Here is a 17,410-nt window from a genome sequence, read left to right on the forward strand (position 1 = left end):
AGTTCTTCATTTCCTTTAATCCGATGTCCCTCCGATGTACAAACATTAAAGCACAACGAAGCAGGCTATTTAACTGCATTTGATTTAAAGCACGTCAGTGCTAATGTAAAGTTGCTTTGCTCACTGTACACATTTTCAGATTAGTCAGAAATGCCGTTTAGATACATTTGAGGGCGAAACCATAGCCACCAAACGGCCAAAGCAGCCTCTTAATCACAAGCCAGTTGACATCTAGGGATGAGGATGAGGCCCAAATAACAGGCTTCATCAGACATCAAAACCTACCAGTCATGCTTCATTTGAAAAGAATCATGAGATCACACAATGATTTGACTGTTTTACTCAGCAGCTGTGCAAGAAAAGGTTAAACAGAAACTTGTATTAACTTGGGCCAAGTGGTCAAGCTGCCATCAAAAATGACACTGTGTTCTTAATTTAAATCAGTGTTAAATTCAGAATTTCCTAGGTGGCCTGTTTCCCAGAAAAAAGAAAAAAAAAAACATATGATTTACTAAAAAATTAAGCAATGTGCAAAAGATTGTGAGGCAAATGTAAAAGTAAACATCAGGCTGAACTTCAATCAGCTGGCTTTGCTCTGATAAGTCGTAAAAAGGCAAAATGTTAGTTTTATAATAAAGTACAGCAGGGGCCTGTTTATCGGACTGGTTCTGATTAATCTTCAGTTAGATATTTTAATAGACACCGAGTTCCACATCTGGTGTGTGCTTCTCCAGAACTTAGTTGTCTTTCCTAATTGTAAAACCATGGGAAGAAAAGACTGTTGTTGTTCAGATTAAGATTTATTAGACCATTAAAGAATAATGATTAATCCTCTTTCAAAAATAACCTGCCCCTAATTGCAGCATTTAGACTAAACCACCAGGATATTATGCAGCATTTTGGTATTGTTGTTCACCTCATATTGAAACAAGATGCGATCATGACGAATCTGATATGATCATGAAAACACAACGTGAACTAATGAATAGGTATTTTCTAACTGACTGTTTGGTAAACAGTGTGGTGAACACTGATGAGTCATAGATTAGCAAATGTGTCTGGGCAGGTCCGTCAAGCTTCACATTTCTCCATCTTCTTGAGGCAAAATATCCAATGATTAGCATTTAAATAGTTAAATAGTCCACATTAAGAAATAAAAGTGGGGAAAATGGTAAAACAATATACTTAAATTCTGTGATGTAAGCTGCAAACGTTAATATGTTCAACTCAGTAACCAGGCATTACTTCCAAGACGAATGGCGTCCTGGATGGTGTCAGTCCTTATTCACCATATAGTGCAACATGTACTGGTCCATGCTGTCACTGTGCTGGTCAACGTTACGATGTGCAGACGTTTCTACTCCAGCAACCTCAACTTGGATTATATCAGGCGATTGTGAGACAAACACCCGACCTGTTGACCTTGATGATCTTGAGTGTGATATTACACATTTCCTTAGCACATCTGCTAACACTGAAGGGCTCAGTCTGGGACAGCTTAAGTCTCGGTCTTTTAGGATTATATCACAAGCCTTTATACACGATTATTTCAAATGAGGTATCTGGAAACATAATGAGATGAATGTGCTAAAACATGGGGAATCTTTTATTAAATTCAGAATAGTGCCAGTTGCTGTCACACAGTATTTGGTGAGGGCATGTGTTTGTGGGAGTGGGGTGGAAAAGGGAAGACCGCAATTCTTCCAGTTGTCATCTATGGCAGTGAAAGGCAGACAGGGATGGTCTGTGATATCCATCACTGATAGGACCAGGATTATGAAACCCCCAATATCATCCTCTAGGAATGTCTCTCCCACACGGATGAAGACCATCAGGCTTAATAGTACCTCCACCATGTGGCCCCCCACCCCCACCCTCCTTTCATTTAGAGCCTGAGGAAGAAATTACTCATGTCTTTCTGTGGAACAATTTAAAAGAAGGAGCAAGCAGGAAACATCATGAGTCATGTTATAATTTTAGGTGTCTTATCTTAAAAAATGATGCAGATAGCCATCTTCCAAACACATTTTCCTTACCAACTACAGACTGCTGTAGTTGCATTTCATCATGGCGGCAACTTTAAAGGCTGGGACGGAAACACCACATAAACACACGGGGTCATGATATACTGCATGTTCGGTGACATTAAGCGTTAAATATGTTCCACCGTGAAGTTTCACAATGGCTTCAGTGTGAAGTCGTAAAATGCCTCCAAATGACCAGTGAGGCAAACATGGAGTGGCTTCTGTGCCTGTAGGCCTACAATGAGACTGTTCTTACTCTTATAGGAACATTGGGCCATTTGCCGTGACAAATAAGTGACAATTCGATTCAAACAAACAGGGACGCCTGCTCAGATGAATTGAAACCCAATGCACAAAACTTTCTTCAGTGCCTCCCTTCCGTCCTGTGTGACACTACAGATAAGTCCAAAATCGGACTACCATGAAATTAGCTGTGACTAATTAATGTTCCCCAGTAGATCAGTTCTGATGATTTGCAGACTGTCTTAATGTTTCTTCTAGCACCCCGGCGAGGTTTCAGTTTCCACTAGACAGATGCAGCTCCGGGCTGCATCGGCAGCAAGCGAAGTAAGTTAGCTCAGCAGTATTTCTCCCTATAGCCTATAGTCTTCCTGGGGGATCCCAGTGTAATCTCTGGTCAAATGTATGTGTTCTGAGCTTGCTGTGAGGTCTCCTTCCTTGCACTTTTTCTTTTACCATTATCTCTAAATCTGAGAAATTATGTATTTTTATGTTCACTTCCTCTCTGCAAAAAAAAAAAAAAAAATGCATGGAAACACAACCCATGTTTGCACATATTTCTCTCTCTCTCTCTTTCTCACTAAGGCTTTCCCAGAACTGTCGGCACTTTCCCTCCTCTCGCTCACATTCACAGACACCTCTGGGAGCTGAGTCACTGAGACTCTCTTCCTCCACTGGGGGTTCACAGGTCATCACAACAGCTGCTCTGCCAGCTGCTGTAGCCCGGAGGGGGAAACTGGAGGAGATTTTTCTCCAAGTTTCTCTGTGAGGAAAGAGTGACACAGCACTACGCTGACCCTCGGTAAGCGTTTTTCCTCCCCGCTCTCTGGGGAGCAAGGCAGTGCCTGTGCAAGCCCACACAGACCCCCGCACCATCACCCACACAAATGTCTGAATGAACTTGCTGAAATGTCTGGTTACACGGTCCCGACTCTACTCCAGCTATTTTGGAACGAAGTCACCCCCCACATCCCCACCCCTCTCTTTTTTTTTTTTTTTTGCCTAGTTGTTTAAGGTTTTGCCAAGTCATCATTTAGCGATAATATTTCCATGATTGATTTTGATCAGTAATTTCCAGCTGACCTCTTGAGCAGTCCCAGAAAAAATCAAAAAAGATTGTTTAAAAAAATCAGGTGCAGAAAATCATTTCTTTTCACTTACTTTTCGATTTTTGGTACTGGATACTTTGAACTCTTTGAGGCTCTTTTGTTCTCAAAATACAAGGACTACCTCACCTCTGGATGGTGGAGTCTCTATAATAAGAAAAATACTGGGTTACTTATCTTGTGTGACCTCTAAAGACCTCCTAAGCAGGTGGGGTACTCAGTTTAGTTTTTCATCCCGAGGGCCTAAGATTGACACCACTCTGATGTCGGTCGCTTCAATATGAACCTACAAGACAGTTCGCTTAGCACGATCACTCCAAAGGTAACGAAACCTCTCAGCAAGACGCCTAAAGCTCACCGCACATTGCTTACCATCAGAACCATGTTGACGACATCCCGTCTACAGCAGGTTATTGTTAAGCTTTTATACAAATGAAACAAAGACAGCATGCGTTCATGTTTTCCAGAATCGGAAATGAGAAACACTGGATTCTTTCAGCTCATGAGAAAAGGTGACAAGTAAACATTGCTTCAGATGGAGATGATCCTATCACCTGCAGGACTCTTGTGTTTGAAGTTTGAAAGCAATCCTGCGGCCTGTCACAGTATAGATCCGTCTCTGTATGGAGATGTGGAACACCTACGGTGTTGAAATATCTTTCTATGATTGTGTGTTTATAGTAGCATCCTGTCCCAAAAAGTATGACGCCATATTGTTAATTGCAGCTCAACTTATCTTACATTTAACAACTGGCTGCAGGGACATGCGTGCCCCGTTCCAGACCACTTCAGAAGTGAGACATCTCACATGGCACAAACTTTAGAAACAACTAAATCTTTTCTTCAGTCCTCCCATGAAATCAATCTTTTCTAAATTTCCAAGTGGTTGTAACCTAATTAATACAAGATGACATCTTCCCTACATGTTTGTCACACTACGCACGCTCCATTTTCGACGCATGCTAGATATTGCTGACAAGCGGCCGCGCTGGGATGTCTGCTATTTGAAGTGAGAAATGCTAACTCGTTGTGTGCGGCTGCCACAATGTGCTTGATTTCTGTATGATTTGGCCGTAAAACCTTACTGGGCCAAAAGAACTGGAAAATAAGGCAGAAATAAGTGAGCTCTAATAGAAGCAGATGGACCATGTCAAAAGTTGGGATGACTGACTGCAATAAGATATTTTACAGCTGCCTGGGAACATTTAAAGTGGGAAGAAAGGGAAGAAACAAACTGATTAACACTGGGAGGAAGAGGATCTAAGAGACAGTTGAATAATGCATGTACTGATCAGATGCATTCACGCCCACAATGTAGGGCGAAAGGAAGACACACGAGTTGATGTGTGATGTGTAACATACCTGCCTACAACACTCCATCTCAAGCTCACAAAGATCCTTTACATGAGTTTCACATCATTGGTCTTCAAGTCACAACAACAAAGCATCTGAGACCACCCTCATCTCTCAACAAACACACCGCCACAGCTTCATCTGCGAGAAGGTCAGACATTTCACAAACATCGGCGGAACCTTTTGTGGGACGGGCGAAAGGAATCAAAACACTTGTTGGACTTCAACCAGTGATCTCAGCAGCTGTGCTCGCCATGTGCCGCTTCCTGCAGCGGAGGTCACAGCTCTGGGCTGATGAAGGGCTTTCAGAGACTCTCCTGCACTGGGAGAAACAGGAATGTAATAGTTACATCCTTAAGCTTTTCATTAAGTCCTGTAAAGTGTTGACGCTATTTATACTATGTATTGTTTTTCATTAATAGCCCTGAATCTGCTTTCAGCAGCAGGGTCTGCTGCTGTTTCAGGTTAAATGTACCTGGGGATCCACAGGATGGCTTTTATTGTGAAGCAGGAAATGCAATGTATCAGACACAGTGTGGTTGTGATAGTTAGCAGATCATTTTTTATTTTTACAAGATGGAGACACAACTAAAGGAGGACGGAAGGAAGTTAGACAGAGCTTCTGCTGTTGTTGCTGTTGTGTGGGAACAGATTTGCATCATGTGCAGCATAAAATCAGGTCAGAGTTGAAATGATTGTTTCACCGACGCCTTTATTAAAACCACCTGAGCCTTTTTGGCTGCGCCGTTCACAGATACACCTGAGACACCTTCTGTGACAACGCGTCTGCTCAGTGACTTTTTCCTGTAGCCTCAACGCGCACATGCTGTTATCACCAGTATCCACTGTTGCAGCCAAATCAAACAGGACTGAAATTCAACCATGCTCAATTCTTGGCCTCTGATTGTGTTTTTATAGTTTCCTTTTGAGAGTTATATGTGTCTGTCATTTGTGATTTAAATGAATCATACTGGGAGCTACTAAGGAGCAACAAAGGGGTCCACTTGGGAGGATAAAAACCAGTTTTATCTATAAAACACACTGCATAGTTCTTTGTTTTGTTTCCCATCTGGGGGACATTTTGGTGACAGGTAATGGGGCATATAAGGACATGTGTTTTTAAACCGGAATAATTCACAACCTCAGTGTCTTTTTACAAGGTCAGCTGGAGAACTGTTGGCTCCTCTCTTGAAGTATCCAAAAGGGAGTGCTGCACTGCTGTTGCTTTTGGCTTCTCAGCCAGTGGAACTTACCATCTGCATGCTGACTGAATATTTGCCCTTTAGGGAGTCAACCCCCCTATAAGTTCAAAAGGAGCTTCGTTCCTCCCTCAGGTTTGGGTTTTCATTCCTTCCTTTTAGTTGACAAACTAAGAATCAAAGCTATTCCGTTCTAATGGCCGGCCGCTCTATGTGAAGCAATTCATATACGTTTGTGTGCGGTTCTTCTTCTTCTTTTTTTAGTCTGAGTCTGTTCCCATTCAGAACCACATCAAAGTCAAATTGACATTACACAAATTGATGATGATTTCGTAGTACTGTTTACAGGAAGGCTGGAACTTACTGCAAATTCATTTTATTGCATTTCTGAAAGTTGGAGTGTCATATAGTTTAAAAGCAGGTTCAGAGCCTCGCATGCACTATTAAAAGTACAATTCAGACAGACAGATTGATTTTTGGAATAAAACAACAAACATCAGAACAGAATATTGGCTCGTATTGAAAACACTGTAACAATGCTGTTCGTCCTTTTGAATTTTCAAAAGTGACACTAGCAGATATAAGAGTGGAGTCTCATAGTGCCAATAAACCACAAAAGTCAAATTTTCAAAAAAATGTGTCGAACTATTCCTGTAATGAGGCGTCGTGACTGTCCACACTATAAATGGTGCATGGTTCTATGGTGTCTGTTGATGATTAATGTACTGTAGCAGGTTACATCACGAGCTGAGCCGTACCAGATTTTTGCTCTGAAGAAACTTTCCATATGTTTCTATGTTCCAATGCATGTGAGCTCCATCGTTTAAGCCACCGATTCACATGCTAGTGCTTCCATAGCGCAGCACTCATGATTACTTTTTAATCACGCTCATTCATCTCATGTGCTGCCCAGTGCATGCTGTGTCATACTCCTGCATCCTCGACTATAAAATGCTGTTTTATAAATCATAGTAAATCAGAATCCTTGATTAATGGCGTCAAATGAATGAACTTGTTTAAGAAAAATACAAATGTCCTGCAGCACTTCTGAAATGTTGAATCAATAAAGCATCTCCACAGCGAATCAAATAGAGGCACCAGTATAGTAAATGTTTGACATGTTTGACATTGTTCTAATGCCTTGCTGTTGACTGGTTTCAGTCTCAGGAATTTGGTGAAACTACCCAAATCACCGTTTATATTTTGACACATGGGAAAATGTGTTTATTCTTGTATAGTAAATGTAAGACTAAAGCCAGCAGTCTTTTAGCTTTACTTAAGCTAAAAACTGGAAACGAGGCAAAGCACGACTCTGTCCAAAAGTAATAAAAGTCCTCTAACACTCACTAATTCACACTAATTGACTTGGTTACTGAATTAGTCAAGGCCAAGTAATACACAGTATTTCACCCCTACTGATACATAAATTTTTGTGTGATTTAACATGATTGCAAGTGCAAATTTAGTTTACAGATACTGTATATGAAATGAAATGTTAAAGGAGCTTGCCATAGTGTAAGTTTCTATTTGTTTCCAGTTGTTATGTAAAGCTAATTCAGCCATGTGCTGGCTTTAGTGTCATATTTATTATACTGCAATAAGAGCTCTATGAGTCCTCTCATCTGACTCTAATATACATATTTCTTGAAATGTCAAAGTCTTTATTTGGGCAATAAACGGCCTATAGAGCGATGTGAAGGAAACACATAGCTGTTTGCGAGAGGACAAATAGAGATAAAACAGGAGTTTGTTCAAATCTGTAACAACCACAGATTCTGAAACAGCCCACTTGAAACTGCTGCCACAAAGTGAACACAGATGCACACTGGATTGTAAACCAACTTTACTTATCATCAGACAGAAACCAGACAGAGTCACAGTGAGGATGGTTAAAAAAAAAAAAAAAAGTTCCTGATCTTTGAAAAATAGCGTGAACAGCATTTAGAACAGGTGTGAACACAAACAAATCCAGCGTGTTGAACTGCTGCTGACTTCAAAAGGGTGCAAAGAGACCGTAGCTGAAGGTTTTATGTTCCTCCATATGTGTGAATGTTCTGCTAAAGGGAGATTTAAATAGCAGCCAATCTTTTACCTTAGTCCTTATCATTTTTTTTTTTTTTCGTTTTTTGTTCTCTGTATGTGAAGTGCTCTCACAGAGTCACATCCGCCTCCTTTACGCCTAACATGCACCAGATGTTCAGACACTCACTGTGTTTTTTACTGTACGAACGAAAACTCCCAACGCTCCTGGAATATAAATGTCTACACAATCTATTTGGGGTTCCCAGATATTCCAGAGGTGCTTTAAAAGTAGCTTGTATGTAAGAAATGAGGAGGAACAAATGAATTTCCATGAAGGGATTTTCCCATGTTTTCTTCCTCCACATCCCACCATCCCAGTGTTTATCTCTGACATTTGCTCAGAACTCCTTAGACATGCTTTCACTGAATCGTGATAAAACAGTCATGGCGTCAGTTGTTCCTTACCTCATACATCTTTTATTTCACCGTTTGACATTCTTAATGGGTGGAAATGTTTGAGTGTGTTCCAAGTCCAATGTCTGCCCAATCACATCTGCATTGTTTCCTCATGGAAATCTATGCATAATCTCTGCAACCTGATAGGGTAAAAGCCATGGGGGTGTATGTAAAAGACCGTGAAGAAGTTTGCATGACGGAAAAGTTAGGTATTGTCGATTGTTTTCATATTCCCTCCTTTTCTTTCTTGTTACTCTAACACAAGCTGTCATTCTGGATGGTGCAAAATGTCTTGATCTATCAATATGAATAAAGGTTTGAACTTCAAAGTGTACTCCTCCGGGGCCTAAAGCTGGAAAGAATAGGTTTTGTCACTCAAGATCAAATGAAATCTGGTTTATCTAATGGAATTTAGTATAAAAAGTTATGCAGCGGCATGCTGAGGTGTCATTGGCCGGTGGCTGTAGATGTGACCTTCAGCTTTTTCCCATTAAATGTACAAAAAGGGATTTTGGCTGCACACTCCATGTATCATACAGACGCTGTGAGAAGTTCAGGTTATCAGTGCACGACAAAAATGATTGGAAAGGGGAAACAAATACTACATTTTCAGTAGTTTTATTGAAAAATGCCTCTTCTGTTTCAGAAATAAATAAGAAAATACGGCTGTGTGGAATTCACAAAATAGATGAAATGCAATTTTATGTCCATAGTCTTGCAACCAAATCCGAACTGCACTGAGAGAAAACAACAACTATATTCTGACTTGGAAATCCTCAGTAAATATACAGCACAAACATGCAATTCCACCAAAACAAAACAAAAAAATTGGTACAATCAGTCGGATTATTATTTGGTTTACAAGCCGTACAACATCACAATGAACAAATCTTTGGGGCTAAATGAATTGTCTTGTTTTCTTTTTTCTTTTTTTTAGCAATGGAGTATCTGAAACAGCTTTACAAACTGAAATTGAACGAAAACAACATGAGCAGTCTGAAAGTATCCAAAAACATACACACTGTACTTCCTTCAACATACTTTCTGCTGGTTTTCACGTGATTAGTGCATTAGACATTGGAGTCTGATAAACACTTGCAGTTATATTACAAGCAGACACTTATGGGGGAAACATTTAGCAAGCACACAGGTTTGCAAGGAACAAACACGTAGGTTTGTATTAATCTTGCAAAACTTTTTCATGACAAAAAATATATATATATGTTCAATATAGCCAGGGGTATCAAACCCATATAAGTCTAGTTTTGTTCTGAGTATCACTTGATCAGCACATGAAATGATCAGGGAAGTTATTTTAGTATTACACTTTCTGAGAACTCCTTATTGTGGCTATGATGCTAATGTTTCTGTTTTGTCTCGTGGTAGTGATCTCTTTCCTCGTAGGTTTCGTGAGTAACTTGTTGACTGTAATGTCTCAAAATCTTCAGCTGGTTCCACAGGCACAGCCACTACATCAGGTTCAGGCTGGTGGCGGATGGCTAGAAAAGTGTTCGGGATGGCCAATCAAAAAAAATGCACAATTTAAATGACACCGATCAGCCACCATATTAGCACCATATAAGGCTGACCACATTAAAACCAGCAGGTGGTAATAATGTTGTGGCAGATCAGTGTGTATTGCACTAAGGACTTCCCAGAATGCCCTGTGTCAAACTATTGCTTACTTGAGTACCAATAATGCTAAATAATCATTTACAATAAAATCCAACATTATAAAATGTAGTAAAATAACCAGCTGATACTACAAGAGACACATGGAAATGGCAAGAGAGCAACTTTTACCAACGTACACAAAGAACATGATTAAAAAGTGGGACATGCTTCAGTCTGGACCAGAGTTGTTTAAGTCACTTAAGGCATCATAAATAGAGGTTATGCTGGTGGTAAGTAAGCAGAGGGTTATGAGGCAAAAGCTCAATACAGATGTTAACTTGATTTTTAGTGAAATGACCAGGGGTTCATACAATCATTTACAAGGTGAAAAAATTAGTTTTATGTACACATATGACCTCTACATGAACATAGCTTTAAGTTATGGAGTCCTCTTTGTTAGTAGTTGTTTTTGGGTTGTATTTGTACATGCTCCTTCCTTCGTTGAAATGCTCAGTCTCTGTTTTTTACTTCCCATTTTCTTTTGGTTCAAGATGCAAACAGGCCAGCAGGTTGCCATCACTGTAGCTTGTAGCTGTGAGATGATGTTAGTGCCAGTCCGCTCCGTTCTGTTTTTTTCTGTTTTTTTGGCTTTCGTAATGTTTGTTTTAGTGTTCAATAATTATATCCATGGTGACTATCCTTACATGCCCCATAGCAAATGGGCAAACATCTCAGAAACAGGACTTCAAAGTGTAAGCAGCACAGGTGACCTAGAACGTTTATTATGCCAAACCTGAAAATAGTGCAAAGAGGGAGTGAGTTTTCTCTGTGGAATAAAGTTTTTAGCATTTAATGCAAGTCATGGTAAACATAAAAGGTAGCTAGCCACTAGCTAGAATGCCTTACATGCCAGTTTTACTGTACTAGTACATCAAATGTATGGAGGTACTGGAATATAGTGGCTCCCTTTGTCAAACCATCTCCCCAGATCAGCAAATGTTCAATCCTAACAATCATAACCAAGATTAGACTAGTGTTTGGCCCACGTTTACAATTATGATCAATCTATATATATATATATATATATATTATAATGAATGCTATCACTTTAGTGTGCAGGCTAATGCTAGTGGCTTTGTCCAGCTCTTTATTGGGTCCAGCAAGGTTTACATAACAGGATGCCCACATTTGTTTTAGGATATCACAAATGTTTGCCAGACATGCCAATTAGTCATTTTTCCAACAGTCCTTTTTCTTAAAATTAAAAGTGGATACACAGTGTTTTCAAATATAAACAGTAAAGCATATTTAACCCCTGTCTTGCTTAAATATAAACCCTAAATTAATCAAAATATGGTCACTTTATTGGCAAATCTGCCACTGTTGGAAGCTGTATATCTGCCACGTTAGAACGAGAAGCTTGTAATAACATTATATTTGTGGTTCTTGTGGAAACATGGTTGCTTAACATTAAAAAAAACTCTGGAGCACTTACATCCGTATCTCCATACATTGTCAAAGAAGTAGTGCACTAAGCAAATGTAATTAGTCTGCATACACTTAGTCTTCTAAATAATGTAGTACCATGCAGGACCTAGACAGTACTGAGTGTACCTGTGTATCCTTGTCCATTGTAAGGAATGCCAACACACTGAGAGGAGTCGCAGTATCCAGGGGGTCCTGGTGGTCCCCTCACCCCAGAAATACCCTGGCGGCCTGGAGGGCCACTAGGCCCAGGGGGGCCAGAAGGACCTGGGGGTCCTGTTCTTGATTCTCCCGGTGGCCCTGCAAAAGATGGAGAATGTGAGTGAGGTCACTTTGAAAGGAGGCTCTGGGGTTAACTACAAAAACTTTCTGACATCACCCGTAAATCTTTGGTGGAAATGATGCCTGCTGCACAGGACTAGAGCACTGTAATTTAAAAATTTCAATGGCTCAATTAAAAAAAAAGTTAGAGACTGTGTTACCCCCCTGGCCCCGTCTGTCTAGACGGTTAAAACTCAGGATGGAATTTTCCCCCCACTCTTCTCTCGCTTAAGTGAGCCCATGTGTTGTCAATGAAGAAAGCTCATTGTACAACAATCTGATTCTCCCCACACACACAGCACACACACAAAAGTGAGTCATCAGTGTGGATTTCCTCCCACTGACCCTCGGTTGTTTCTCACTTTGCTTCCTCACAGAAACAGACATGTCAGTGTTTATATTGTAGACATCAATGAAGGTTCCTGTTGTTTGGTAATAGTTTCCCTAGGGAAAGAAACTCTTATGAGGCGAGGAGCTTTTTTTTTTTTTAAACATGTTGGATATGAGTCGCAAACGATATGTTCAAAACGACAAATCGGCCTAATGACATTTAGAAACAAATGTTTCTAAAACTGCATTATGACCTTGACTGAAGACAGATTGGAGATTGTCTGATCTCTACACAGAAAAGTTTTCCTTAATGATAAAAATAATATTTCACACAAGACATCAATTCTTAAGAAAGGAAAGAACTAGAAATATATTTGAAGTCTCTCCAAAGAATTTATGCAGTGCAGCTGCCTAAAAGAAGGTTCCTGAGTTACACTGTAGGTAAATTTTACGCTCTGGCTGGACTGTGTCATTTTAATTGGACTGGTGGTAGTACTCTATCATAAAGAGGTCCACAAAAGGTGACAAAGCTGTCAAAGTGAAGCTAATTAATTCTAAAGTTGTAAGAGGGCAGTGGGAAACCATGCGAGTGTTTGCAGCTGCAGGAGAACAATGTTCAACACAAAATGTGCTCACTTGTGTTCCTGGCTCATTTTGATCCAACTCAAATGAGCTGTTTCACCCAAATAAGGATAATCTGTGTTACCTGGTGGTCCACCTGGGCCTCTTTGTCCTCTGATTCCATTTCCTGGAGACCCCCTCTCTCCTTTCTCCCCTGGCAAACCTTCATAAACCAGAGAAGAACAGGATAAATCACTATTATGTAGAAATAAGGAATGGAAATGGCATGTGTGAAACATGTTACAATATGTTATAATAATTATTTGCAATGCTAACTTGAATCATGTCTAGACTTATTATTATTTTACATTATTTTGTAATTCCATTCAGCATACATTCTACAGTTAATAGACTGTAAGGACTTAATTATGGTCCTTGTGACCTTAATTAAGTCAGTGCTATTTGCTTATTTCTCTGCTTGGTGGTTTTTAGTTCTAATATTGAGAAAAAAAGCAATAACATACCTCTTTCTCCTTGATTTCCAGGTAAACCTGGCCCTCCAGGGAAACCAGGTCTTCCTGGTTGTCCAGGTTCTCCACGGGATCCGTCGTTGCCAGGGGGACCAGGAGGACCTGGTGGCCCTGGAGTGTTGCTACGATAACCAGAAGGAATCTGATTGAGCATCATGTCAATTCTGCTCATCTGACCTACAAGGGAAGAACAAAAGCATTGGCAAAGTGGATTTGGATCAGAGGTTTGCTCTCCAACTTTAAAACTGTCTAAAATTTAATAAAGGTTTGCTCACTGTTTACAAGCTGTTCACAAACTTGTCTAGCAATGGAACGCATCATGCCCTGAGATGCAAAGTCTCCCTGCAGAACAAAGACAGTTTCATGACAAGATGGCATTGACCTTGTCTTAGGTGATTTATAACAACAGTACAGTACAGTAGGCGTAGAGCAAAAAAAGTACTTACCCTCTCTCCTTTCTCTCCTTTAAGGCCAACAGGTCCCTGTTAACAAGAAAATGTTACAAAAAAGTGACATTAATGTCTTCCACTTTGTCCTTCTATATCATGCAACCATTGGTTTCTTTCTTCTTATTTAATACATACTGGATTTCCTGTTTCTCCTGGTTTCCCTGGTTTACCAGTGATTCCTGGTACACCTGGATTTCCAGGGGTTCCCTGGAAAAAAGAGGGAAAAAAATAAGAGTTGTTTATTTCAGATTACTGCACAGTAAACATAATTACAACGTTTCACTCCTCTTCCCTGTTAATGATTGTGTAACAAGCTTTAAGCTTGGATCTATGCTTTCACATCTGGGGGGAGTGTGGCACAAGCTGCCAAAGAACACTAAAGAGGAGATGGAAACACATACACGCACCAGGCACTGCTAATGGCTTGTGGAGCACTCAGGATGGTATAGAGCATGTGAATTCTATACTGGCATGTTGCCTGCTGGCATAATGGTTGAATTAAGTATATACAGACATCCAAAAGCCACAGAAGAAGAAAATGAGATGCATGCACCATCCTAACTGTGGATAGAGCCTTGAGACTACAAGTCTACTTTTTTATGTGCTGTTCCAGAACAGTGCAACTGTGGAGCCAAAGGAGTAATTGTTGTAGATATATCAGGAAGTAAAGTACGCTTCAAGGAATATTTATTTGGCTCTTTTCTGCACAACACAAACACACACTTACCATGGGCCCTGGTGGGCCTCTGGGTCCAGATGGTCCCTCCTTTCCTGGTGGCCCCTGTGTAGAAACAACATACACTCATGGGTTACAACACACTTGGGACCTTATTCATGCAATACATCAGTGTCATGACTTTATATTGCTTTCAGCCTTAAGTGTGTCTTTTTAAATAACATTTATAAATAGTGGTTCAATTATTTTGCTTGATGTACCAGAGAACATGCAGCAGAATGACTAAGATGGTGACCACATGCTGTGACCAATGTTGGATGTATTTATAGGTGTTTTTAAACACAGTGGGTACATTTAGCAGGTTTGGAGGTAGATCTTACCCGTGCTCCGCTTGGTCCAACAGGGCCCAGAGGACCACGTGGCCCGGGAGGACCCTGGGAAAACAGCAGACACACTTAATTAAATGCTAATAAGCAGGAATGACAAATGTATACAGTTCCCAGTTCAATTTACAGACCAAACTCCTTCACTTTTGCCAAAACTAATATTTAATCTTTGTCAAAGTGGAGCAAAATCCTTCTTGTCTGTTGACACATACTAGAATTGTGCACAGACAATGCAGTTAGAATGAGCTTTATGGTGATAAATAAACCAAATTAATGCTGCCAACAACATCTCAATATCAGAGTGGGACTTTCTCCCATGTCTGAATTTGGTTATTCAGAGGCCAGATTAACCAGTGGTAATGTCCTTTTGAGTTGAATGGTGGGAGTTGGAAGGATGACCTCAGCTGGATGAATGAACGGTTGCTCAGCCAAGAGACAGCTATGCAATGCCAGCTCATTCAAAACTGCCCTTCCGTCCAAAAGTTCCCATGTAATGTGAAATGAGTTTCACTTGAAATATGTTTCTGAATGTAAGGTTAATGGTCTGGTTAAATTCATCACTCATTGTCATCCAAGACGTGTCTAAGAAGACAAGACAAGATCAAGTCTTCAGGCAGACTTTAAGTCTTCACCAGGTCTCGATCGTGTTCCATTCCCTGTTTCACCTTCAGTAACATGAGACTACAGTTCTTAATAATTGAACTGCATCACTAGCCTTCTATTGCAGGCAGTGGTCCTGGTCTACTGTCAATCAACAGGCTGATCTGGGAGCGAGGGTCTCCCTGAGGATGGCATGGTAAACCTCCCACTTTGAGTGTGGTTTCAATTTCGTCATGTGGATTGAATTAAGGCTCCAGTAGCACCATTGCTCTCTATGGATATTCTCCTGTTTCCTGTTCATAAACCACAAAATGAGTGGGAAGTACTTACTTGCAAACCAGGCAGGCCAGGGTCTCCAGGATCTCCCTTTGGTCCCGGGCGACCCTGAAGGCGGAGGAGGTGGAAAAGAGAGGTTTCCAAAAAGCTTTAGTTTTAGTTTAGTTTTACCTTTTTAGTCTGCGATTGTGATTAATTTCATGTTTTGACAAGACCATCTGCAGGTAAGGAAAGCTCTAGCTGCCTGGCTCAAAGTAGAGGGGAGTGTGGAGTATTTTGACTTGAGTTGTAAATCCTACTCATACAGTGAATATTTCAGCTGTTCTACAACTTTCACACAATCTACACGTTCACATCAGCACATGTGTGCACCAATAAGGGATGGTGTCTTCCACATATATTATAAAATTGAGGAATTCTACCACTAACACTTTTCTACAGTATAGGTAAACTTACAGGTTCTCCTGGTAGAGACAGTCCGTTAGGGCCTTGTGGACCTGGTGGTCCCATTGTGCCTGGGAGTCCTGGCTCACCACGTGGACCCATTGCACCCTGTAGCAGAATCCACATATAAAACAAAGCTGTTATATAACCACTCACTTACAAAAGATGCCACAAGACAATCCTAGTGAGACTTTCTACCGCACAGATTCAGACAATGAATGCTAACATTGTTGGAAAATGGGTCTTTAAGGTGCCTCACATACATTTTACCCACATTAAATCAATCTGAGGAAAAACATACAGTTTATAAGTAAAATCAGATGTGTGATTTTCTGGCATGGCTGGACTAGACTCCGAAATACATGGTAATAAGAGATCTTTATTTCTGTATCTGCCAACTCAATATTATTGATAATGCTAGCTGGCTTCATTGGCTATGAACTGTATCACATTATTTGTCTAATGCTGTTTTACAAAAAGTTATAAACGCGTAAGGAAAAAACTGCTGATACATTTCTATCACACTTTAAATGATGTAAAGTTTAACTCACAGGAGAGCCGGAATCTCCTCTGTCTCCTCGAGGTCCCTTAGTACCAGGGCTACCCTGGAAAAGCAAAGATTCAGAAATGCAGAGTGAGTGTAACAACAGGAGCAGATTCCAAAAGCCCTAAAACCCCAAGTCCTACAAAATCCTCCCTGGGGCTTAGTGAGGTTACCACGCACACATAAGCACACATATTCCAGACTTCTCCCCAAGACGTTTTTACTGTTGTTTTTCCAACAGGCATTTATCTTTTGACACTTCTTCCTTAGCCCACATTTCATTGCGTGCCACTGCTCTCATCCTCAACTGCTCTTTCCAGAAGACAAGGAAATACCTCTCCTGATGTGGCAGACAAACTCAGTCTACTAAGTTTAAACTGTATGGTAGGCAAATATCGAGTCCGATCACTATAACACTGACAAAGAAAAGTATGACATTATCTTCAAAACAGAGTCAGGAGGAGGCGGAGGTAAAGGTTGACGAAAAAAAGGTGAAGAAGGTGGGATATATCTGGATTGTGTCTTTACCGAAGGTCCTGGAGGCCCCTGAGGGCCAATGCTGTCCTGTGTGCATGTACAGGAATGGGGAAGGGCTGGGCACTTGGCCTCAACTCTCTGAAAAAGAAGGGAGAAAATACAGAAATCAGAAAATAGAATGAATGTGCACTTCGCAGTAATGATATTATGGCCCATTTCACACCCACTAGAACTGAGACCTTCAACAAAATATAATGTGTAAAACTAAATAATCATCCATCTGTGTGAATTTGTGACAATAATGGAATTCTGCACGT

General features: G+C 40.5%; 1 protein-coding gene across 4 annotated transcripts in view; it reads right to left on the reverse strand.

The window, feature by feature from the left end:
- Positions 1 to 7,793: 7,793 nt before the first annotated feature.
- col12a1a (collagen, type XII, alpha 1a) overlaps positions 7,794 to 17,410 on the reverse strand; it is a 54,435-nt gene continuing 44,818 nt past the window's right edge. For 2 of the 4 annotated variants that reach the window (XM_026354978.1, XM_026354977.1), the window contains 13 exons: positions 17,145 to 17,231; positions 16,624 to 16,677; positions 16,085 to 16,180; positions 15,683 to 15,736; positions 14,747 to 14,800; positions 14,418 to 14,471; positions 13,826 to 13,897; positions 13,688 to 13,723; positions 13,517 to 13,583; positions 13,236 to 13,418; positions 12,857 to 12,934; positions 11,629 to 11,799; positions 7,794 to 9,899 (listed from right to left, as the gene is read on the reverse strand). In XM_026354978.1, coding sequence (XP_026210763.1) covers positions 9,751 to 9,899; positions 11,629 to 11,799; positions 12,857 to 12,934; positions 13,236 to 13,418; positions 13,517 to 13,583; positions 13,688 to 13,723; positions 13,826 to 13,897; positions 14,418 to 14,471; positions 14,747 to 14,800; positions 15,683 to 15,736; positions 16,085 to 16,180; positions 16,624 to 16,677; positions 17,145 to 17,231 — 1,155 coding nt within the window. In that variant the 3' untranslated portion in view covers positions 7,794 to 9,750. Of the gene's footprint in view, positions 9,900 to 10,643; positions 10,808 to 11,628; positions 11,800 to 12,856; positions 12,935 to 13,235; positions 13,419 to 13,516; positions 13,584 to 13,687; positions 13,724 to 13,825; positions 13,898 to 14,417; positions 14,472 to 14,746; positions 14,801 to 15,682; positions 15,737 to 16,084; positions 16,181 to 16,623; positions 16,678 to 17,144; positions 17,232 to 17,410 lie in introns of those variants that run through there. The other 2 variants (XM_026354980.1, XM_026354979.1) reach the window with 2 other exon arrangements.

Source organism: Anabas testudineus, chromosome 12, assembly GCF_900324465.2.
Source record: "Anabas testudineus chromosome 12, fAnaTes1.2, whole genome shotgun sequence".
NCBI lineage: Eukaryota > Metazoa > Chordata > Actinopteri > Anabantiformes > Anabantidae > Anabas > Anabas testudineus.